The 25,247-nt window shown below is 45.5% G+C and overlaps 1 protein-coding gene across 2 annotated transcripts in view; it reads left to right on the top strand.

Moving 5' to 3' along the window:
- The window catches only part of PHACTR1 (phosphatase and actin regulator 1), a 575,867-nt gene that overhangs the window by 477,820 nt on the left and 72,800 nt on the right, over window positions 1–25,247 (top strand). Inside the window, exons 8-9 of one of the 2 annotated variants that reach the window (XM_029945399.1) lie at window positions 15,992–16,159; window positions 18,006–18,212. In XM_029945399.1, coding sequence (XP_029801259.1) covers window positions 15,992–16,159; window positions 18,006–18,212 — 375 coding nt within the window. The remainder of the gene's footprint in view (window positions 1–15,991; window positions 16,160–18,005; window positions 18,213–25,247) is intronic. The other variant, XM_029945400.1, reaches the window with a different exon arrangement.

Genomic DNA, 25,247 nt, shown 5'->3' with positions numbered 1-25,247 from the left:
CTGTGAGTGTGGACTCTTACAGCTCCTGCTAGGACCGTGTGTCCTCCATTTGGAATTTATAGGAACACGGGAAAACTTTCTAACACGTTGCCAGTTAGTGGTCAGATGATCGTAGTAAGTCTTGCTATTAGTGTCATTGAAAATAATCTCTGCAACTAAGCATAATGCTGGACTTAAGGAATGTTAGGCTTGGGGCACCTGGGTGGCTCAGTCGGAGAAGCATCCGACCTTGATTCAGGTCATGATCTCATGGTTCGTGAGTTCAAGCCCTGTGTTGGGCTCTGTGCTGACGGCTCAGAGCATGGAGCCTGCTTCGGATTCTGTGTCTCCCTCTCTCTCTCTCTGCCCTTATACTTGCTCGCTTGCTCGCTCTCTCTCTCTCTCTTTCTCAAATAAATTAACATTAAAAAAATTACAGAAAATTAAAGAATGTTAGGGCTAACAGTGGCGATGGTACCGGAATGTCCTGGGAAACCCCAGTTCTTTCCCAGGGTCACCTGCTCCATGCAGGATGGGCATGTGGATGTATTTAGCTGTTATCAGGAGGGCGGGCCAGGGAAGGGAGCTGTCTCTGTGCTGTGGATTGATACACTGCACCTGCATGTGACCCTAAGTGGGAACAGGACACCAGAACGTGCAGGCCTGTAGCTCAGGCCACGGCACCCCACCCCCCCGGGAGTCTCCCCGGCAACCCCCCTGAAACCCCAAGAAGGAGAGACCCCCCCCAGGAGAGGAAGAGGAAGAGCAGGGCGCATGTCAGCAGAACTGACGGCCCCCGCGGGCAGCTCCACTTCCCGCTGTGTGCTGGGAATTAGAGATAACATTTCACAGCAAATCATGGTGCACCGAGGTGTGCTCTCTTCCTTAATTGACTGAGAGCAACATTTTGGAAGGTGTTATTTTTAATTATTAGCACAAACAGAAGCTCACCGAAATGGACAGGTCTTTTATGCAAGAGGCTGCATTTTCCCTTCTCTGGCATTCCAGAGCAAAAGAGGGCAAAAATAAAAGCCTGATGCTTAAATTAAAAGGTCATCATATTTTAAAAATACACATAAAAATTCTCCAGCGTATCGGAGGACACAAACCGTAGCGGTTCTTAAGTCCCGTTGTTTATTGGCAATCCGGGTGTGTATGCTTCGAAGTAGGAGTTTGTGGGAATTGCTTTTCACAGTCTCTGCAGGCACCGTGCCTTTGTCACATCCTGAGCTGTTTCCCATGCCTCTCCTGGACGCGGCATCTTCTGAAAGCTGCGTGTAGAGTCGCTGTGTGGAAATAAAAGGAGGGTTTACCTTCAGCATCAGCAATATGTACTTGCTGCCCTAGCACCTCTGAGCCCAGTACAGGGGATTTTGCCCTCATAGTTGGAAAATGGTTTAGACAGTAAAGAGAATAAACAGAAGGTGTGATCCAAATTCTCTTAAGCAATAGGGTTCTTTCAAAAAAAAAAAAGTCACTATCCCAAGCCAGAAAATGATTGAAATTATTGTTACAGCCACAAGCAAGCATTCCCGGTAAATGCTCATCGGTTCCCTGTTGTATTGTCGGTGCCAGAAATACTAAGGAGGGACAAGCCAGCCTTTCCTGGCTAACAGAGCCCACAGTCCTGGGAGTGGGGTTTGGACACTCAGCAGTCAGGGAAAGTACAGGTCTCTGGGGGCACAGGGAACACATCCCCCACCCACGTCTGGGGGCTTAGGGAGGGCATCGTGGAAAGAGGGTGTCACAGAGGAAACCTGAAGTGTGATGAGATTTATCCTTGAGACACTGGATGGGGAAGGGGAAGAGCTGGCCCCTGCCGAGACACCGAGCTGGGGAAGAGGGAGGGAAAAGATAGAGTGAGTCCAGCGCGTCTGTAAGATGAGGGGGAGGTGGGGCGGATCCTGCAGGCAGGAACATGGTATTCGTTGTTGGTTCTGCTTCCTGAGAGTCATGAGGGGCTGTCTAAGGGTTTTCTGCATGATAAGATCTGCGGCCTCCCCCCTCTGCCTTTGGGGAACCATAACTTGGAGGGAGCCCAAGACATGAGTCAGGGTGGCCAGATAGTGACTGCTCCTGGGATTCAGTGACCTGATTGCGGGGGTGCACAGAAATGGGGGTGGCGGGGAGGAAGGACAGACTGGAGAACTCGAGGAGATGGGATTGGGAGGGTCCTGCGACTGCGTCGATCTGGGGAGTGAGGGGAGGGCATAGGCACGGCAGACACTCGGGACTGTGCGTTGGGTAACTGGGCGAGCAGATACAGGGGCCGTTCACGGAGCCGGGGACCCAAGGCCAAGTGAGCTCCGGGCACAGGAGAGAGCCATGGTTTGACCACACTGGGTTTGAGGTGCCCAAATATCCAAGTAGATCACGAAATATACAGATTGGAAGCTCAAGAGAAAGATCCGGGTTGGAAATGTAGGTTTGGAATAGTCGTGTAAATAAATGGTCATTAAGTCATAGGGGTTGACGATTGTTCTCAGAGAAGATGGAAGAGGAGGACATAAATGGTCCTGATAGGAAACTCCATGGAGTCCCAACATTAAATGATCTAGGAGTAAAGCAGAAATGGTCTGGGGATAAGGAAAACCCTCAAAGACTGAGAAGTGGACGGGAAAATAGGAAGTAAACTGGAAATGCCTATCAGTATGGAAGCAAGACAAGGAGGCAGTGGTTTGTGGGGGAATGGTCTAAAGTGTCAAATGCAGACATACCAACGGAGATACGGTCCACAAAGTGTCTTTTTGTTTATTTTTATGCTGTTCAGTTGTAGGCTTTTAAATGACCCATGAAGCCAATGTGCAGCCAACAGGGCAAACGTTCAAATGCTTCTGATTTCTGTTAACAAGAACTTATGGAGGGTGAAACCATAAGCAAATTCAGACCAATGATCTTTGTGTGTTGGGTCCTCTGTAGTATTCCAAGTGCATTGAGCAATGCTTGACATTTCTCGGTGCTTATTTAATATTTTTTGCATGAATGAGTGAGTGAATGAATCTCCCATAATAAAGCCCAGTAGTAAGACAGCTCTGAGCCTGGCTGATTCATCAGATCAGTAACAGGGCTAAGGGATGCCATCCTCAGGCTACAACGCTTCATGGTAACAACATGGCTGCATTAGTGCCAGCATCACATAGAGCCATAGTATCCAGAGGAAAGAGTGACTGAATCAAGGGACACCTGGGTGTCTCTGTCAGTTAAGCGTCTGACTCTTGGTTTCAGCTCAGGTCCTTGAGTTTAGCTCCACGTCGGGCTCCATGCTGCCCGCATGAAACCTGCTTTAGTTGTCTCTCTCCCTCTCTGCCCCTCCGCAACTCTCTCTCTTCCTCTCAAAATAAGTAAATAAACTTTAGAAAAGGAAAAGAAAACCTTTCCTGACTTGCCTAGAACTTGCGTAGATTTAGACAAGTAAGCATTCAACCTTGACCCCCACGTAAGTATCTACAAAACAACGACACTCAGCTAGGAGCACCACACCCAGGATCCCAGTCCCCGCCTTCTCCTCTTCTGTGTGTACAAGACACAGGGAAGCTTTTCATCTCTCGGACTCTGCTTGCGGAGTGAATGCAACCCCAGGACCCCGAATGCACCAGCCAGCAAAGCCACGCCTTCCTTTATTCCTTTCTCTCTCTGCCCGGTCCCTAGCCTGCTTGCTTGAAGGCCGTCTCTGACCAGCCAGGTGGCCGCCCTATGGAGCTATTGGAGGATCTAAAGGACATCGCCCAGTTTGGCCTCTTAGGCCATCGCCTGTGCAGAGGAAGTGCTCAGTGAGTGCTAGCGATGGCCTCTACCAGACTTCTGGCCTATGCAGCTCTTATACCTTTTTGTTGTTGTTGTCCATTTAAATTCAAGGTAGTTACCATACAGGATAGTCTTGGCTTCAGGAGTAGAACCCAGTGATTCATCTCTTACATTACACCCAGAGCTCATCCCAACACCTTCCTTAATGCCCATCCCCCACCCGGCTCCCCTCTGGCAACCCTCACTTTGTTCTCTGTATTTTAGAGTCTCTTATGGTTTGCCTCCCTCTGTTTTTATCTTATTTTTCCTTCCCTTTCCCTATGTTCATCTGTTTTTTCCTCAAATTCCACATATGAATGAAAACATGATATCAGTCTTTCTCTGCCTGACTTATTTCACTTAGCGTAATTTCACTTCACTACTTCCATCCACGTTGTTGCAAATGGCAAGATTTATTCTTTTTCTTCACTGAGTACTGTTCCATTCTCTCTCTCTCTCTCTCTCTTTCTCTCTCTCTCTGTCTGTCTCTCTCTCTCTCTCTCAGTCTTTCTTATTTGGGCTTTTTCCATACTTTGGCTATTCTTGATGGCACTGCTATAAACATTGGGGTGCATGTGCCCCTTAAAGTCAGCATTTTTCTATCCTTTGGATAAATACCTAGTAACGCTATTGCTGGGTCATAGGGTAGTTCTATTTTTAGGTTTTTGAGGAACCTCCATACTGTTCTCTAGAGCAGCTGCACCAGTTTGCATTCCCACCAACAGTGCAAAAGTGTTCCTCTTTGTCCACGTCCTCACCAAAATTTTGTTTTCTGTGTTGTTAGTTTTAGCCTTTCTGACAGGTGTGAGTTGGTATCTCATCGAGTTTGTATTTCCCTGCTGATGAGTGACGGTGAGCCTCTTTTCATGGGTTGTTGGCCATCTGGATGTCTTCTTTGGAAAAGTGCCTATTCATGTCTCTGACTGTTTCTTCATTGGGTTGGTTTTTTTGGTGGGGGGATTGAGTTTGGTAAGCGCTTTTGTTCTTCTTAGCTGCCTGCCTTCTCTCAGTTGCCTCCCTTCACTGGAGCCTAGACCCCCACCCCCATCCCCAGTGCCATCAGGAGAGCTGAGATTCTATCGGGAGACTTCGGGACTTCTCTGAAAGCCATGCCCACGTCTGCAGCTCTTGGCTGCTGGTCTCAGGGCTCCCGCCATCCATCTGCATGCGCTCCAGAGCATGTCTTCACCCCCCAGCCCTCTCTTCATTTCTCCGGAGGAAATACTATCCATTAAACTGACCACTTACTGCTATGTGGCCCAGGTTAGCAACATCATTTTGCCTTCCTCGTTCCGGAACTGGACTCACTCACATTAGGGCCATTCTTGTGACTTTCAAGTCTGTTACACGCAGTACAGATCAGTAGACTTTTCAGCCGTAACAGAAAGGTCCCATCATCATCTGTGCTGGCCACCCCAGCGGCCTCCAGCCTCGTGTGGTTGTTAAGTTCTTCAAGTGTGGCTGGTCTGCCTGAGCAGGATTGCATGTTCAAGTTTATTTAGGTTTGCCTGACTAGTAGTAGCCACTTGTGGCCGCCAGGTACCCTATTGGAGAACTGAGCTAGAGAAACAGAGCTACTTCCATCTGGCAGCCACTGTTGTTCCCCTCCCCCACTCTAGCCACTGAGGATTTTTTTTTTTGATCTTGGATTCTAGTTTCAGCCGGGCTGCCCCAGTATGCAGGGCCTTTGCACAGAGACGCGGGATTCTGTGAGAGTCATGTGATTGTATAATAGCACAGGAGAGAAAATGACATCCCATGCATTTTATATTCAGTCCCTGTCCTGGTTGCATTTTTTTCTTTGTATCAGAATGCCCAGGAATAGCAAGATAGTAAATCCTCTTCCGGCTACAAACCTTGGAGCCTTAGTCGTTGTTTGGAAATAGTGGTCGGAGACCTCCTACTCCAGCAGGATAGATGATGTGAGAACACGTGGTCTTCGGAGTGAAGACAAGGAAGGGGCAGCCTTGTGCCCAGTACAGATGAAAGGAACAGCTCGGGGCGAGGAGACCCATGGCTCGACACAGCCAGGCATTTGTGGTCCAGGCCAGCGACTGAGAGTCCACGTGAGCTCTCGCGGGCTGACCATCAGGTCCAGTAAAGGCAGGAAACGCTGATCGATCCAACAGAAAACAGCTACAGGGGAATGCAGCCCGAACAGCCTCCCGAAGGTCTGTGCCACTTATGGGTTTTGTTTTTTTTTTTTTAATGCTTTTTACTTACTTTTGAGAGAGAGAGAGAGACAGTGCGAGCAGGCAGAGAGAGAGAGGGAGACACAGAATCCGAAGCAGGCTCCAGGCTCTGAGCTGTCAGCACAGAGCCTAATGCGGGGCTCGAACCCACGCACTGTGAGATTGAGACCTGAGCCGAAGCCAGATGCTCAACCGACTGAGCTACCCAGGCGCCCCTGAGCCACTTTTGTGACAGGAAGTCCTTGCACCTCATGTATTAAATGATTCAGGCAAAGGCCTCTTAATCACTTCAAAATAGGATATGAAGTCCAGAATAAAAAAAAGCGGTTCTCCAAGCCCAAAAGCAGGCGCCGCTCCATTCCGTATATGGGCTTGTCTGGAGTTACCGCAGAACCAATTCTATTCTGAGATTGAAATACGTCGTGTACAGATTTCCAAGGTAATAGGTTCAAAAGGACCCTGAGTTACAGAGATGCTTGTATCAAAGGAAGCTCATGACTTTTGCAAAATTGTCTTCTGTCTAAGCTGGCCAGAGTAATCCAGAGACTTCTAGCTATAAGTAGAGATAAAGTGGAAGATCCTTGTAAATTCCTAAAATACAAGTTCCCCGATCCTACAGCCCCTTCCAGCATTTGCCGAAAGTCCTGGTGATACGCAGAGACTTTTAAACATGCACGCTCAAAATGAACTTTCCGTGGTGGAAAAGAAAACCCACCAGAAGAAAGAGAGAGGAGACTATATGGTGTTTTGTTTTTGCAAAGATGTTCAAGACTTTTTAAGTGCTCAGGAATCCATTGCACTCATTCCCAGGGTTTAATAGGAATGTAGTGCTTGCTGTGTGTGTTTAAAATTCTACAAAATGTTTTCTGTAGCACCATTTAGATCAACTACATCTATTCCCTGAACTCAGGCAAACTGAAGAAAATATCTCCAGTGAAAGTTGACAAATGCCTGGGGAGCCATTTCTGACTTCTTAGGTCTAAAGCTTTTAACCTTTTTATAAAACCCTTAGATAAATCGTTTCTTAGCTAACTGTTGCTTGGGAGATCATCTGACCAGGAGAGCAGCTAGTGGCGTTGATTTGCAATGATTTAAAAGGTTATTGAGATTAATAGAAGCTTTGCCAGAATCCTGTATGTTGTTCTAAAGTGAAACTTTTGTAGGTTTCAAAACAATGCCTCTATCCCCTTCCTGGGTGGATTTTTTTCCTACTCTAGTGGAAAAAGTATATCAATGTCAAGAAGAAAAAAAAGACGTTGATGACGTCTGTTATTTCGTAGCTTATTCATATTAGGCCTGCCAGCACCTGAGGACCCCTTCTTGGAAAGCACCTTCACGTTGAACTCATCAGCCATTCCTTGTGCAGGTGCCATTTTGGATCAAAGAGCACGTCTGGCGAGGGAGCTAAAATGAGAACATGCATAGGCTGAACAATAGCTCTGGTCTCAAAGGGGAAAAAACAGGAAATGCTGGCATGAGGCTCCTCTTACATGTCTTGACAAAGGTAATTTGCTGTAACATCCGTAGCTTCACCTTTTGGTGTTGCTTTAGTGATAGAGCCCTTGGGGATCACCCATATGTGAAAATGTGTTTGAATTTTCACGAGCTACATGTGTAGAATCTACACGCACATTTGCATTAGTAACAAAGATGCAGTTTACTGCTTTTCCTCTTTCAGGCCTGAAATTGCCACATGATGCTTCCCTTACATAGTAATTTTTTGTTTGCCTTGAAGCCTAAATGATTGAAGGTTGAAGTCACGGTTTCATGATGTCATTCACTTTTCTTCCCTATTGTAACAGAATTGGACTTTTCACTATGACATCTACATGACTTAGCTATAAAGGATTGCTGTAGTGTTCTTTTGCCATCCTTAAGGAATTAAAATTTCAAAATGAGTCATTTTAAATGAGATCACACAGCCTCACCACTTACTAGCTCATTACCTACCAATTATGTGACTTTCCCCAAGTTGTTTAAACTGTCTACTGCTCACTCTGCTTTATGCAGTGAGGATAATTTTGGAATCAAACCGATAGAATTGTTTTATGTCTATATTAAATGAACAGGTACCTGGCTCATAATAAATTTTCCAAAATATTGTTGAAGAGGCTGTTATTATTATTATTCTTGTAGATATAATGTCTGTCATTGTACTTGACATTGAAGATGCTCCAAACTACTTAAAAATATTTCTTTGACTATCTCTTTCGGGGTCCAATCCCCCCCCCACCTTGTTTTTCTACTGAATCTAAAGGTTTTATATGTGGTGCACAGGCTTCTAGCTCTATGCTGAAGCTTTACTTAACAGTTTTGTTAATAAAAACATAAAACTGTATTAGTGAACAATAGGCCTGAAATTCATCAATGTATTTCCTGGTTCTTGCTGTGATAAGCCCACGTAGAGTAAGTCAAACAAGGAAAAGGAAACCGAAGTGGAAAATGGTCTTCTGGTTTAGCCTATCTGTTATTTCAGGCTTATTTGCAAGTTTGGGGGAGAACTTAATCTCATTTCTTCCAACTGTCTGACATGTAACACTTTGGTCTGTAAGGAAGCTTGGCACCAACATCCTTTTTTTTGTTTGTTTTCAAGGGATGGAAGTCCCAGATGTTGAATGCCTTGTTGCAAGCTAGCAATAGCAAAAACAAGAACATGGCTCTCCCCACGCTCAGAGTCTGGCTCCTTTGCACTGTACCTGCTCCTTCCGTCTTCCGGCCCAGGCCTCCTGAGAATGAGTTAGGGACAGACAGCATGTCAGCTTCCTTTTTTTTTTTTTTTTTGGCCTGAGACAGAAAAAGCCTTCTCTTCCCTTAAGACCCCAGACTCTTGTCAGTTCTGAAGCATCCAATATAGAACTCTTGTTATAGGCTAGTATAGAGGAAGTCATTGATAGGACTGACAGCTCATGCGCTTCCCCAAGCCTGGACCCCACATCAGCTCACCAGGAAGAAAGTCCGAGTCCTGGATCAACACTGGTCCAGGGAACAATGCAGAGTACTTTCCCAGTGCTCACCCTGTGGGGAGATTTACACCGTCCCCTCCCCCCCCCCCAGTAGAGAAGCAGGGACCTAGCAATGATAGCAATGATAGCCAGGCTCCCCCCCCCCTCCAAATAAAAGAGCTTAGGGAAAATCAATGCATTCTTAAGAAACCAAAGGGGCGAGGAAGGGTTTTTCTCTCCAACAAAAACTACTCTTTTTTTAAATTGAATGTAACAAGGCAGCATACGATTTGTGTTTGTGTTTACAAATATAAGCATCTTGACAGAAAAAAAGTTAATGATCATTAAACTCCACTTCTTATCTTGCCAAGTTTATGTCAGAACTTTGTCACCCTGCAGACATAGTTCATATTGATGTCCTCCTGACCCACATGTGCGAACCGTCCTCCATTTCTGCTTCTGTACTTGACGTTATTTCAGACCCATTTTTTAAATGTTTATTTACTTTTTGAGAAAGAGAGTGTGAGTGGGGGAGGGGCAGAGAGAGAGGAGGTGACACAGAATACAAAGCAGGCTCCAGGCTCTGAGCTAGCTCTCAGCACAGACCCCCAATGTGAGGCTCAAACCCACGAACTGTGAGATCATGACCTGAGCCGAAGTCAGATGCTTAACCTACTGAGCCACCCAAGCGCCCCCAGACCCATTTTTTTAATGTCTGGGCACATTGACATTTCACTTGCGTTTCTTTGCTTCCCAGCGGGGTTTTGCATTTCACAAGTGGCATGTGGCATTTGTTTTGTACAAATACTGCTCGTTCTTAGAATAATTGGTCTTTTATTAGCTGTGTTTGGCTCCTATTTCTCCCCTACACTGTTCTTTTTCTTAACATTTGGTGTATAGCACTTTATTTTGCAGATTAAAAATCAAAAAAGTTTTGTGAGTCAGTCAAAAGCTCTCCATCTGGCTTCCCTCTTACACAATCTGAATAAATAAATGTGTGCACACATTGATTTATACTATTCTAGTTTTGAAGTTTTATTTTTCTGATCCGTTGTGAATGCGTTTCCATAATGGTTCAATGGATAGGTATAAAGCAATTCTTGATTAAGTAGGCTCCATGTCCAGCATCTCATTACCCTGAGATCAAGACCTGAGCTGAGATCAAGGGTTGGATGCTTAATAGACTGAGCCACCCAGGCATCCTATAAAGCAATTTTTATACTCATAGTCAACTATTATTTATTAAGTAAGGATGTCTTATCCAACTAGCAATACAATTTTTAATTTATTTTTTAATGTTTACTTATTTTTGAGAGAGTGACAGAGCATGAGCAGGGAAGGGGCAGAGAGAGAGAGAGAGGGAGACACAGAATCCAAAGCAGGCTTCTAGCTTTGAGCTGTCAGCATGAAGCCCAATGTGGGGCCTGAATCCTCAAACCAAGAGATTGTTACCTGAGCCGAAATCAGATGCTTAACCTGTTAGGCCATCCAGATACCAAAATACATTTTTAAAATGTAGATTTTATAGAAACCATCTGCATATCCTGGAAAATCAGATTGAGGGGTGAGCCTAAGTTTATATTCAAGTATTTTTTCAGAATTAAAATTGATGTTTGTCTTCCACTTCAAAGGGCCATCAACCCTGAGCCTTTTCAGAACAAAATCTGTACCTTTCATGCAATTTTAAATGTTACTTAATGTAAATGTTATTATTTGGTTCTCCATGAGAACCTAAAAGAATTCCTTTTACCCATTTTCTATGTGGCATTCATGTGTAAAAAAAAAAACCAAACCAAAACAAAAAAATCCTAGCTTCAGTTAAGCTTTGAGAAAATTCCATTGCTCAGAAGGTGTCAGTCACCCCAAAACCAGAGTATTCCTAAAGTAAAACGATCGAGAAAAATCAAAACAAATAAACCCTTAAATGTCATCACAGAGGTGACATCCAGCTGTCAGTGGAAGCAATCCCTGAACAGACCAAAACAAAACATTTTTTAATGCATCTTTGGAGCCAGTCGTCTGGAAGATAACTTTTACGTAAATCATACTTTCAGAACTTAAAGAAAAATTCCACGTGAGACCAAATCCTTTTGAAATACACGGGCTCCTGCATTCTGAACACGGGTCTTCTGTCTCCTTTCAACCCTTCCTTTTTCTGCGTCTGCTTCTCACTTTGCTTCTGACTTTGCACTCTTGCTCCTTTTTCCACCTCTGTTGCTGGCTCCTCCCTGAGCCTGCGTTTCTGCATTTCTTCGTCTGTGTTATCTGTGTTCTCCTCTGCACTTGGCTCCGTGCCTGGCTTATGGGAGGGGAGGCAGGGCGGGCTGTGGCAAAGCTCTGGGGTTGGGGGGGGAGGGGGGCGCGCAGATGGGGCAGGAGTTTCTAAATGTACCATAAGGAGCTGAAAGCAAACGTCTGCCTTACAAGGTTGGGCTGAGCGTTTGCGGTTTCCGGTTCTGATGCGTGTTGTTAATTAATTACAGGGTCTCGACAGATGTTTCATTCTCTGACACCTCTCCCTTCACTCTCCTTGATTTGGCAGTTAATCCAACTCTACCAGCGTTTTCCTTTCTTAGGGGAAGAAGAGAATAGGCTGGTACAGTTTCCGTGGCCAGTTCTGTACCTCAGATCCGTGGCCTTCTGTGTCTCATCATTCAAGACGTCTGACCTTGACTTGCACTCACGTCTGCATCATGCTCCCTGCCACTTCTGTGATGTGATTTTCCTTTGTTAAATACGTTTGCATCTGGCTCACGTTTTAATCTGCCACTCCCCAGTCCCATGTTCCTTTGTGACAAGTTCATAGTCATGATGCGTGGTTAGACCGTGCAACCTCCTGCTTTCGTGTTGTCCGTCCTCTTCGAGGTTTACACCAATAGTCTCTGTTCCCCGTTTGCCACCTACACGGCATTGCCTGCCTTTAGGGCATCTTGACAAGGTGCTTTTGCCCTTCCAGGCTCCTTTGCCTCTCTGATTCCTACCCTCCAATGCGGTGGGTCTCGAAGAGTGGAACCCTGATCAACAAAAGCAGCTCCAGCATCCCCCAGGAACTTGCTAGACCTGCATGTCCTCCGTCCTGCCCCAAACCTTCCAGCTCAGAAACTCTGGGGGTGGAACCCAGCCCCCCACTTTAACTTGTTTCCAGGAAGCCCTGTTATCCACCGATGCCGCCAAGGCACTCCCTCGACTCCTCTGGTCTCATGTGCCTTCGCCTTTTCCCTGCTCACACGGCCATTCTGGTAGGAAACTGCTGGGCAGTTGTGGGCCATTTTGAAAACCATTATTACAGATAATTTTAGAAGATCATGTAAAACATCAAAATAATTTCTAACATTATATAGAGTAATATAATTACTCATATTATTTCTAATATTAGTATAGAGAGTAAACTCTCATCCATGAAAACAAGAGACAGTGATGTTCTGAATAGACGGAGGTACAGGGGTACCGGGATGGCTCCGTCAGTTAAGAGTCTCTCTTGGTTTCGGCTCGGGTCTCAGCCTCATGGTTAGTGAGTTTGAGCCCCACGTTGGGCTTTGTGCTGACGGCGCAGAGCCTGCTTGAGATTCTCTCCCTCCATCTCTCTCTGCCCTCCCCAGCTCACTCTCTCACTCGTTCTCGCCCTCAAAGTAAACAAACGTGAAAAAGATTTAAATAGATGAAGGTACCAGCAATCCGCGAGACTCCTCTTGCTCGGGAGGGTTAAGTTCTTTCTAAAAAAGAAAAACACTTTTTCTAATAATGCTAATTAAAAGGGCCACTAAAGAGGCTAATAAATAGTGCTGATTAATAGAAAGGACATGGCGAGTTACATAGTCTTCAAACTAATCAAATTAGGAATTCCCAGACATTAGGAATTCCCAGCTATTTATTGAAATATTCATACACATAAATTTCATCTCTTAGAATCTCTCCTAAAAGGGGAGACTTCCGTTTTCCTTTTATTTTTTCTTTTGAAGTTAATATTGCTTTATTTATAAATGCTTCATACAATGTAACCTTTTTAAAACCATGATTTGTATCCCTTTATGAAAAACAATGTTTTTAATTTAAATTCAAATTAGTTAACCTACAGTGTCGTCTTGACCATTGGAGTAGAACCCAGTGACTCAGGGGCGCCCGGGTGGCTCAGTTGGTTGATTGTCCAACTTCAGCTCAGGTCATGATCTTGCGGTTTGTGAGTTTGAGCCCCGCGTTGCGCTCTCTGCTGACAGCTTGGCGCCTGGGACCTGCTTCAGATTCTTTGTTTCCCTCTCTCTCTGCCCCTCCTCCACTCGCATGTGGTCACTTGCATGTGCACTCGCTCACTCTCACAAAAATTTAAAAAAAAAAAGGAGCCCAGTGATTCATCTCTTACATAGGATACCCAGTGCTCAGCAGCTTCTTACTAGACATGGCTCCGGAGGCAAGGGAAATAAAAGCAAAAGTGAACTACTGGGATCTCATCAAGACCAAAAGCTTCTGCACAACGAAGGAAATAATCTTTTTCTTTTTTTTTTAAAGTAGGCTCCACACTCAACATGGAGCCCAACGTGGGGCTTGAACTCATGACCCTGAGATCAGCACCTGAGCTGAGACCAAAAGTCAGACATTCAACCCACTGAGTCACCCAGGTGCCCCGAAAGTAGGAGAATTCTAATTGCAGAAAAGACTTTAGGCAGGGAGGTAATCAACAGAGTCTCCTTTCTTCTTCTCATGAAACACTAGAAATCCCTTTATGAACAGCCATAGGGAGATAGCTAAGTAAATGCCAGTTTATTCATCCAGTATTATCAGCAAGATGATAATTATGCAAATTATAGTGTTTATAATACTTTAAAAAAAGAAAGAAAGAAAAAAATAAAAAGACCAAGTCTGATGCATACTAAGACTACAGCTCTGAAAAATATGTACAGAAAAATAAACTATGTCTGTTAGGGTGGTGATATGATCAATGTCTTATTTCTTTTTCCTCCTTTTTTAACTTTTTAGTGGAAATGTATATTTGGACATTGTGACAGTGGAATTCTCCAAAGTGGTTTGGGCCTTTGTGACTGAGCAAAGGCACCTTTAATCTCCGGGTAGCTACATTTTTGGACAGTTGCTGTGTCCAAGGAGTGCTTCTCCGTTAACTAGCCGAGCCTCCAGCCCAAAGCCGACTGTTCTGATGAAACTGAGATTCAGAGAGTCTGGGGAATCCAGTGACGTTGTATCTTTTCCCCACTTCTGCTTCTATGGTTCTCTTTAAGTGTTAAAAAGGACAGCAGGCATTTGATTCCACTGTTGCCCCCAAAGAAGCAGAACTTGGCCATCATGCTGAAACCCTTCCCCCTCTGGTTGTCTTACCCAGCACTTTGATTACACGGGGAACGTCAGAAATCTGAGTGATTTCCTAGAGGTGTGTTCAGCTGAACGGCAGCTGCGTCGTTCATTATTCCACCAACTGGGAACCCAAAGTGATACTTCTTCCCACGGCATCCGTGTGAACATGCTAAATTAAAGCACGTTAAGGGGACTGGGGACCATTTCTTAAGGGACGGCAATGCATTAACTCACCCCTGCAGCCCTTCCCTCCTGAAGACGGTCAGTTCATCTGTGCACTTCCCATAGCCTTGGCCTTGCAGTCTGCACTGCTCTTCTTCTCCGATGAATGAGGAGTCATCCTCATTTTGTTAATGACGGTTATACTGACGGCTGGACCATTCCAGGCATTCAGAAAGGCCGAATGAAAAAGAAAAGGGAGGGGGGGAATCTAGAATCTTAAAGCATATGAGTGCTTTATGTCATCTGCTTCAGGTGATTTTTTTGGTATTGTATTTTTTTCTATGTTTATACAAGATTCAGGTCAAATGCACTATGTCCTTGAACCATTTGCTGTCTAAAGCCTGTTGGTTTGTAGGTTACACTGTTGAATGTACATTTCATCAGGCCAGTTCTAACCAGGGAGGAAGGGGGCAGACAGAGCATCCTTCACTGTGACATACTGTTACGTATAAAAATAAAGCCTTGGGAGTAGCATAGCCAAAGAAAAGGATTATTTATCCAAGATTAACCTGGGAGTCATTTCGCTGTTTCACTTCTACAAGTCAATCATCTTTCTTCCCATCTTAAGGCAGGTAATTGCTTTGCTGGTGTCTGTATTTCTGACTAAGCATAACTTAAGAGTCTTTCATCAGGATATTTATTCATCTTACTGGAACAGTTTTCAGTCCTGTTTAAAAATTAATTTGACTTTAATGCCTAGTTATTTAGGACTCCCCTGGGCTAGGATGAAAGCACGTTGGGGAATTTTGATTTGACAAATGGCCATTGTGTGGGCGCCTTTGATCCTCAACCCTGGTGTTAACTAGCTGTCTGCCCCTTGCTTTGCGAGAGCTTCATGCAAGATCAAAGCCTGCTTGCCCCCAAGGCGTGATGGCTGGTGGACACTGGGAATATTGGGGTACACTTCCCAGTGTCCTTAGGCCACTGCAGCCTTGTAGTTGGGTCTGAAGCCCTCTGAACTGTCACTACTCAATCCCTTGTAAGGTTTGAAGAAGTTGGTACCTCCCAACAGCCAGTGAGGAGTGGTCCCTATTGTCAGGAGGCAAGCCTGGGGGAGCTTTGAGCCCTCCTAAACATTTACCTACCTAAAGAAATGGGGTGCCAGTGGGAGGAAGGAGAAAAAAGGGTGAATTTTCCTTAGAGCCTTAGGGAACCATTTTGCTGGCATTGAGCGGTATGAAACCCTTCATTCCCTAAAGTAGGAATTCCTAGTCCTGGTTTTCCAGTCTCAGAAGCCTGTTCAGTTTTTCTAGGCTTTTCAAAATTATGAAAAAATGTTCATTTTAATTCACTTTCATTAAAAAAAAAAAGCATACTAAGTGTGGTGATTATGGTTAGGAAGATGGAGAGCAAGAGGTCCCCAGAAATTGCTGCCATCGACTGTCACTCCGGATGCCAGAGGTCTAAAAATAAAATAAAGGTCTGAAAAGCGAAAGAACACGTGTAGGTTTTGCCTACTGACCTTGATAAAGATCATTTGGAAACGTTTAGACTCAACTAGCAGACTAACTGTCGCCCTTCCGTGGAAGGCAAGCATGGTCTCATTGTGCAATGTCTTTCTCACACTTGCAGACGGGGAGCTTTCCATATCGAATGAGGAGGATTCGCTGGAAAACGGACAGTCCCTGAGCTCCAGCCAGCTGTCTCTGCCTGCCCTGTCCGAAATGGAGCCAGTCCCGATGCCCAGGGACCCCTGCTCATACGAGGTGCTCCAACCTTCAGACATCATGGATGGGACAGGTAAGGCCCCTGGTAGAGCTGACGAACAGGTCCCCAGTATGGAGGCCGATGTGGGGCTCTGTTTTGAACCACCTGGAGCCTAAGAATCTCCTGGAAATGAGAATGAAACGGCCCCATCGGGACATATTTACATTTATTGTCCTATAGTTTTTCGAAACCTTTTTTGTAATCTTACTCTCTTCCAAGAAGACAGACCTTTTTTTCTGTCTAATGGAGGATTCAAGATGTCATTGGTTTGTTTGTAACGCTCATTTCCATTAAGCTCAGTTCAGGAACCCTACACTGGGACATGGTTCCTACCTAGGTCACGTTTGTAAAGCCCTAGCACAGCCCTTAATCGAAGGCTTACAGCCCAGCTAATGATGGTATCAGTTTATTGTACACAATCGATGTGTTAATTGGCTATTGAATCGTATACAAGTTACTGGTTAACTCGTAGGCTGCTGACCAATGATGTTTGGTACCACCGACTGGCACTCCTCCTTTGATCCAGAGCCCTCTGGGTGGTCAATATTCCTCCCTCAGAAGATTTGCAGAAGGTGGGACCCTCCCAATGGCCAGTGAGGAGTGTCGGCAGGAGGCGAGGGGGGGGCGTGGGGGCGGGGTCCTCTTGGAATTTCTGGAGTATGGCCACAAAGGCCATATCCTTTTTCCACACCATAGGCAAAGTCTGTACCAGCAGAGCTCAGGTGGGAGCACGAGAGAGCTAGCATCCCAGGGGCCATGCCAGGCTTGGGCGTGGACCTGCTGAGTCATGACTCCATTAGCATGTCCAGTGCTGACAATGATGGTGTCCTTGAGAGAGGGGGGGAAAGTGGGTGCAGTGAAGGTCATTTGCAGGGCTTTGCTGCAGGGGACACTGAGTTACATTCCCCGCCCCCCTACTCTCCCCCGAGGCTGAGAAGACTTTTCCAACTGTAGCAGTGAGTTGTGTTTCTGATCCAACCTGCCCGGTGACATTCGAGTCACATGGCTCTGACTATCACAGGGAAATCTGTCATCTCCCTGAAATCAGAGTTCCGGTCCTGTTGGCCAGGCTGCCATCTTGGGATGAAGGCCCCGTGCTAACCCCACCCCTGGCTCCGGGACAGCTTTAACTGGAGCCAGTCGGGTCTCCCATGGTGGGAAGGAAGAGTCACACCCAATGGGGAGCAAAGAGAAAGGGGGAAGTCAAACAAGAAAGCCACAGTGCTGGCACATGAGAGGGGAGGCGGGGAGACAGAGAGGTGTTGTCTAGGTGTGCTCTCTGCCTCATCGAAGTTCGGGGGGACCCCTAAAACTGCAAGGTGCCTACAAGGCTCCAGAGTCCTGAGGAGCACGTCAAGCCTCTAGGCGGATGTCTTCGTTCTGTGGTGTCCCACACACCGGGAGACCCGGGGGGAAGACCAGAGCCCAGCCTCGACTCTCTCTTTCTCCCAGCAGAGGACAAACTGGCCCAAAGGAAGATGCCAGCGTTGGTTTGGTTCATTCAGACGGGGCTCTTTGTCCCTGGTCCGCCGTACCGGCCATCTGTTGAGTGTGGCAGTGGCCCCATGAGTCACACTTGAGAGCACTCACAGAATTTGTGGTGTAAACGCCCAGCCAGAAATGGTGAAGCTTGGGGTCATTTTGAGAAAATGTCCACTTGCTGCCCCTCCCCCCCGTCCCTTTCTGCCTCCCTGATGTGTCCCCTCCACCCACCCCGTGCCCTCGCTTTACTGTTTAACACTCTGCACGTCCGTGCCAACCTGGAGCAGGTGCTCTGCTGTGTTGCTTACCTACATCCCTGTCCTGTGTGCTCCCGCCAGCCTCCACCTGCGCTGCGTTTGTGTAATGTCACTTGTGTGTCGTGTGGTTGTCCCCTCAGTGTCTGAAGAGAGTCCCTCTGCCAATGAGTCTGGAGCCCTCCTGTCCCAAGATCCTTCAGCCAAACCAGTGCTGCTACTGCCCCCCAAAAAACCTGCTGCTTTCTCTGGAGACCATGAGGACACCCCAGTGAAGCAGCTGTCCCTTCTCAAGCAGCCCCCCGCCCTGCCTCCCAAACCCAGTGCCAGGATTGCCAACCACGTAACAGGTGAGTCACGATGCCTTCTGGAAGCGTGCAGCCCTGCCTTCCCTTCACGGGATGATCTCTTGCTCTCTCTCTCTCTCTCTCTCTCTCTCTCTTTCTCTTTTTATCTGAGGCCCATTGCACCTCTTCGGTGAGGTTGCTCTGTGAGGCGTCTGGGTATTTCCACGTACACGCAGTCACGACCTGGGTTTGTGTGTGTTTGTCAAGAAGCATTCGATGTTCGCCTTGCCAGCCGTATGCCAAGAGCCTTTGTCACGTGCATCTGTAAATATGTGCTTTGGTATTTATGTGACTGGTTCACAAGTATTTGCCCATCTAGGTGAATTAGCTTCAATGTCAAAATCTTCGCAAAGACGAAGAGGAGTACCTTGTTCCCTTCATAAGGAGTTTGCCAACACTTTAAATTTTTTGTCTTTAAATTATTTATCTGAAGCCCAGCCTGTTTCCTTTATTAAAATTCATGTCTGTGCTGTTTGTTCTGTTAAAAGGAAAACAAAAAAAGACAGTTTGCAAAGTATTGTGGGAAGTACTCTCCCAAGAAGAATACGTTTAGGAATGTTGTCCTAAAAGGCTTCTTATGTATTCATGTTTAAAGTGTTAGTGAATGTGCCCAGTTATCAGGCATCTCAGGATGTACTAGTGATTGGGCATCTAGGAAGGACTTCACTGCACACGATGGGATACTACTTTTGGATTTAGAGTCCTGGTTTTGGAGCACGTGGGTGGCTCAGTTGGTTAAGCACCCTACTTCGGCTCAGGTGATGATCTCATGGATCGTGAGTTCGAGCTCTGCATTGGGCTCTGTGCAGACAGCTCAGAGCCTGGAGGCTGCTTTGGATTCTGCGTCTCCCTCTCTCTCTCTGCCCCTCCCCTGCTCATGCTCTGTCTGTCTCTATCTGTCTCTCTCTCTCTCTCCCTCCCTCAAAAATGAATAAACATTAAAAAAAGATTTATGATTCTAAATCTAGAAATCAACAATGTGCCTTTTAAGAGCTAGCAGATTTGGAAGGTTTTGATGCCGGATTTCCCTGAAGATTAAATATTGCAAAATAAACTCCTGCCTGTAGTTCATATTTATTCATCATACTTCACGATGGAACACTGTGCTGGGTATCAAAGCAGATGCAAGGCAATGAGTTTAGCAGATGTGCATGCACACGTGTGTGTGTGTGTGTGTGTATGTATGAACACACACACAATAGAGCACCAAAATAACTACTGTCAGGAGTATCCTTTGGAGTTCAGTGTGATCTGAGAAAGGGGCATAGGAGGGCTGAAGCTTGAGCTGACCCTTCGAGCATGAAGGGCATTTATAGAGAATGAGGGAAGAACATTCCAGAAAAAAAAAAAAAGCCCAGGTCAAAGCCCCAGAGATGGCAGTGCTTCGGGTCCATGATGAGGTCACTGAGCTGGGGGCAAGGGTCCTTCTCAGGATTTATTGAGAAAGGGCTCACTAGGTAAGGCACATGAGTGTTTAGATTTTGTTCCCCCGGCAGCAGAAACCTGGTTTTTGAGCAGAGGAGGGATGCAGTGGTGATTAGCCTTTAGAAAGCCTTCCTGGAACACCGTGTACAGTGAACAGAAGGAGAAAGTTGAAGGCCTGAGAAGGCCAGCCCTGTGCCTCATTCCCCGGCATCACTAGTTGAATTAAACTGAATAATTTAAATTATGTGAACAAGCATTTGGCCGATCTTAGCGAGAGGAGAGAGGACAGTAGGGAAAACATTTTAAAAGAAGAATTGACAGTTTCTTATCCAGCAACGGCCTCTCATTTATTTAGTTATCTGATTAGTGAAGACACCCTTCATTCATTCACAGCTTCTGCCAGGAGCCGTGACCTTGGGTGGCTTGTTATCCACAGGACTTCTGATCTATGAGCTACCGAGGGTATCCAAAATTAGCCCAGTCTCTCTGGCTTCCCGCATCCCTTCCCCAGAAGAGTGGATTTATCTACTGTCTGTAAACCTCACCTCCGCATAGCTAAGATCAAAGGGAGAAACATACATAAGAGCTAATAATCCTTACACTGATGTATCTGGTAGCCTCTTAAATAGGAGGAGGGCAAGACAGGTGGAAAGTGGAGATGTGTGTGGGCTGGAAGCCTGGTGCTGTCCTTTTGGGCTGAAACTCAACCAGGCATGCTTAATTTTTATGAGTGAACAATCAGTCATAATAAATCTGCATCACCCTGAGGCAGCTACATTAACCCTGTTCTGTTCCTAATTACTCTAGAGACATCTGGAATATGTCAGAAGGAATTAATAAGCTAGGAATTCTAGAACTCTAACATTGAGGCTTAAAGGTTGTAGCATGTTCTTGCTGCTGCTCTGTCGATATTTTTGAAAGAAAACACAGGACAGATTGAAAGACACCAAGCATGATTAGGAGAGAGAAACGGTAGTTGATGGCCCGGTAGGATGCTAGAGGAGGAAGCATGAGCCCAACCCAGATCTACCTCCAAGTATGCAATCAGGCAGAAGTGAGTAGAAATCTCTCTGCTTTGGCATTTGGTTCCATTTCATCTGGAAACCACTATAAACTGGGAGAATTTCTCATGAGTCTTCTCAGTTCTCCAGCAAGTAGAGCGAGCCTTCTTGCTCTCCCAAACTGTCTTCTTCCATCATCATCTTCTTCCTTCTTATCTTCTCCAATAGCAGCATCAACAGGGGCTTGTAACACAAGGGTGCCAGATTCTTTTCCAGTCTGGAAGTACTGTGCGTGTACCAGAGCTGGTCGCACAAGGCATGTGATCTGAGATGAACGATCGTGAAATGGATCCTTCTTGGAAGGATGGCGGACCCCGAAGGAAAAGAGTTGATTGAGGCAAAAACAAAAAACAACTAGGGAAAAAAAAACCTCACTGTTGTCTCCTCTATCTTTCTAAGTCTTCATCAGTCATCTCTCTAGCCATCCTAGCTCTAGGAGTCAGATATGAAGTGCTGCATGAATAATCCATGACTCTGCGTAAGGTACCTATGATTAGGTCCCCCGTAGGTGCCATTTGAATGAAGGATAATCAACTAACGTAAGAGCTAGTCTTCACAGTCAGGCTTTCACACTTGGGTGATAATAATGGCAGCTGCCATTTTTTGAGAACTTTCTGACATATCATTTAGCGTCATGGAGTTGATACTATTATCATTATTCTCTCTTTTTCCTGGAGGGGGAAAATGAAATTTGATTAAGTTAAATGCCTTCGTCATGGTTACATAGCTACTAAGTGCCAGAGATGGACTCAGCCCACTTTGTTTGACTCGGGAGTTCTGACTTACAACCATTAGTTTCTACCTCACTAAGCTACCTGTTTTTAAAATTCAAAATAAGAGAATCACAAGCTTCCTTTGCATGTTTTTGCCTGTGCATTCCTGTTTAGGAAAAGAGGCTTCTTTATTTGCGTAACTCAAAGACAACAGTGTATTTGGTCTTTCAAACATAAGTCATATTCTCAAGACATTGGATTATAAAGAGGAGGACCCAAATGCATGCAGTTGGGGTTGGGTTGGATTGGGAAGAACATGCTAGAAGCAGACAGTCTGTAAGAGTCAAGAACAGTGCAAACGACGTGCATGGGAAGCATTTGGCCACAGTTAGAGACTGGCAGTTTGGCAAAGAAAGGGCAGTATTGCTGATGCTTAAAAACAAGTCCTTCTGCTAATGTGAAACCCACCCAGGGCTTCTTTGCACTGTCTTTAGACGCCGGAATACAAGGAAATTTCTGTGGGTTGATGGCTAGTTTCAACATCCCGAAGTTTTTGCAACTGCAGACGTACCTGGCAAATGACCTCCATGCCCTGTGGTATTTCTCAGCTTTCACGGGTCTAAAGAGAATCTTCTATCCAGAGCCTATCACCCCAAAACCAACATTCCTGCCTTGGCCATCTCTAGTTTTGTGGACACTGGCCTTGGCAGATTCTTCTGCAATCACCGTTTGACGTGTGATTTTGGTTTTCCTTACCGCTCCCTTTCCTCTGTCCCCATTTCTCTCCAGTACCCCACCCCACCCAACAGCCTACTTCTCCACCCCTACAAAATCATGTACTTTTGCCTCTATCCTTGCCTCCTCTCTCTGCCTTCTACTCTGAAGGCACAAGAAAAGGTGTGAGTGGACCCCTGTGACCTTGAACCTCATCTCTGCCTTAAATGGAAAATATGAACTATAACCCAGAAGCCTCAGAAAGAGGTTGAAGGTTCAGTCTCTGGATAGTTGATACCTTGAAGACATGGGAAATATACCCAGATTTCATCTGAATACCCAGTTTTCTGTATTTTTCCAGGCTCGGTTTCCCTTTCTTAAAATGCTGAAATTCCTTCTTGGTGCATGTGAAGACTTCCTATTAACAAAAACATTTTTTTTAAATAAATGCTAATATTATTTTTATTTTTTTTTTACATTTTAAAAAATTTTTTTATTTTATTTTTTTTACTTTATAAAGTTTCATGTTTTTTTGACATATGCAATTATTTTCCATCATTTACAATACAGTAGTTACAATGACACTCCAAACAGAAAAGCAAAGTAAAAAATCAAAACACCAACTTCTGTTTCATGTAATTAGACTTATACAGAAATTAGAAGGTTAAGTAACAACTAGTTAATCACCTAATTTCACAGCTATCTGAAGTGGTGATTGTTATATAGCAGCTTATCTATGATACATTCAAGATACATGATACAATTTATTACTTGCCCATAAGCTACAACACAGCCTGCTTAATCCCTTTCCTTAAATTCCACCTCTATACTACAATATACTTGAGGTCCATGCAAAAAAGTAGCTACCTTTTATGTAGGAAATGGATGATTAAGTCTTTGGTGTTGTAAAAGCAACTTCATTTAAACATAACCACCCCCACCACCAAAAAAAATAAGAGAAAAAAAAAGTAAAGAAAATAATAAGGGAAAAACCCTCTGATCTCTGTGATCAGCATGTAGATGACAGCAAAACACCTTTTTTTATGTAACACTATTAGAGATTTCATTCACTTGGCACTTTTTTTTTTGTTGTGAAAACATAACATAAAATTTCCCTTCTTGAAGCACCTGCGTGGCTCAATCGGTTAGGCGTCCAACTCTTGATTTTGACACAGCTCATGATCTCACGGTTCACAAGTTCAAGCCCTGCTTTGGACTCTGTGCTGACAGCTGAGCCTGCTTGGGATTCTCTCTCTTCCTCTCTCTGTTCCTCCCCCAACTTGTGCTCTCTCTCTCTTTTTCTCTCAAAATAAATAAACTTTAAAAAATGTACCCTCTTCACAGTTTGTAGGCGTGCAACTCAGTAATGTTAACTGAGTTAAGGTAACACCACAATTCACATGGTGGCGCAACAGATTTCCAGAACCTTTTCATCTTGCAGAATTCAAACTCTGTACCTATTAAACAACTCCCCCTTTTCTTTTCTCCCTGCTTCGTCCCTGGTGATACCATTTTATTTCTTGTGTCTCTGAATTGGAGCTACGTTATAAAAGTTCAATCATACCGTACTTGTCTCTTTTTAAAGGCTTATCCATTTTGCACAATGCCCTAAGGTTCGTCCCTGCCCTAGCCCATTTTCGGATTTCCTTCCTTTGTAAGACTGAACGGCCTGTGCGTTTTGAGCACATGCCACGTGCTTTTCCAGCCTTCATGTAATTGATGAGCAGTGTTCCCTCCCCAGCTGTATGGGTAGTGGGCAGTTAGAAGTGCAGGAGATGCTTAGTACGAAGATGTGAAACACGGTTCTAAAGATATTCGTGTAGCAAGAGACCCACATGCTTTTGAAAGACTCAGAAGAAGCATGAAAGCATCATAAAGGACGTATTTAAAACAGGCCTTCAAGTTAAATTTGCCAGGTAGGGATGGGAAAGGAGGTTGTTGTAAAATAGGAAGTAAAGTACCCAGAGGCACCTAAGTATGAGGCCTAGGGTGTTCGAGAAATAGGGTGCCCGGGTGGCTTAGTTGGTTGAGCGTCTGACTCTCTGATCTCAGGTCATGATCTCTCGGTTCACGGGATGGTGCCCTGTGTCGGGCTCAGTGCTGACAGTGCAGAGCCTGCTTGGGATTCCCTCTCTCCCTCTCTTTGCCCCTCCCCTGCTTGTGCACACGCACACTCTTTCCCTCAAAATAAAACAAAGCAAATAGCCCAGCTTGGCAAGAGTGCAGCTTTCTTGTAGTGAAGCATCAAAAGATCAGGAAAGTAGAGGGTTGAAGGGAAGCCGTGGAAAGCCTCGAAGGTGGTGACAAAGGACTGAACTCTGGAGGACGAAGTGGACATTTAGCTGCAATTGCTTGATTTCAGCCAAGCCTGTCTCCTCGATGTTCTCGTGGATTCGATGGACAGTAACGCTGTGGATGGATTCACAACGGGATGTCTAAATGGATGCAGGAGATGGCCGTTGTCAACCTGACATCACAAAAGGCACCGGGCTGCTGCCCCTGCTGGTTCTTCCTCTTGAACATCGGTTCCGTGTCCCAGGGGTCAGCCCGATAGTGGGGATGTAGTCGGGCTCGTTCCCCGCTACATGTGGTCGGCAGCCCCACCACAGGAGGGCTTGTGAGGGAGAGAACCGCCTGCAGCTGGAGGAGGAGCTCGATAACGATTTGCCCACAAGTTCATAGCCGGATACTTGCTCTCAGGCTCCGAGTTGTGCCGGAAACACGTTTCTGTCGTGTCTGAAGGAACCGAGATCCCTACATGGACAAGTGAAAGAACATGACAGGCATCCATCAGTCAGACTTGGGGTCCAGACCTGGGCGTCCGAGAGCACACTGAGAGTTTGAGGGACAGTGGACATGCCCTGGTAGACCACCGACTGCAGGTGGGTAGACCAGCTGTCCCCATCACTGTCAATGCAAGAAATTGGAGTGTGACCCCCAACAATGATCAGTAGCGTGCCTTAGGTAGATGCACAGTTGGAGATGAATGGTCACCGTCCCTATGTTGCCCTTATACTATCTAAGGATCTAGCCTGGACATATTTGTCCCTTCACCATGAATGTTCTACCTCTTCCTCACTCCCTAGGGTCTATGCAGTAGCTCATTCCATACGACCTCAGTTAAC

Source organism: Suricata suricatta, chromosome 7 (assembly GCF_006229205.1).
Source record: "Suricata suricatta isolate VVHF042 chromosome 7, meerkat_22Aug2017_6uvM2_HiC, whole genome shotgun sequence".
NCBI lineage: Eukaryota > Metazoa > Chordata > Mammalia > Carnivora > Herpestidae > Suricata > Suricata suricatta.
Note: the sequence above shows the minus strand (reverse complement) of the source record. Positions and strands in the feature narration are given on the sequence as shown.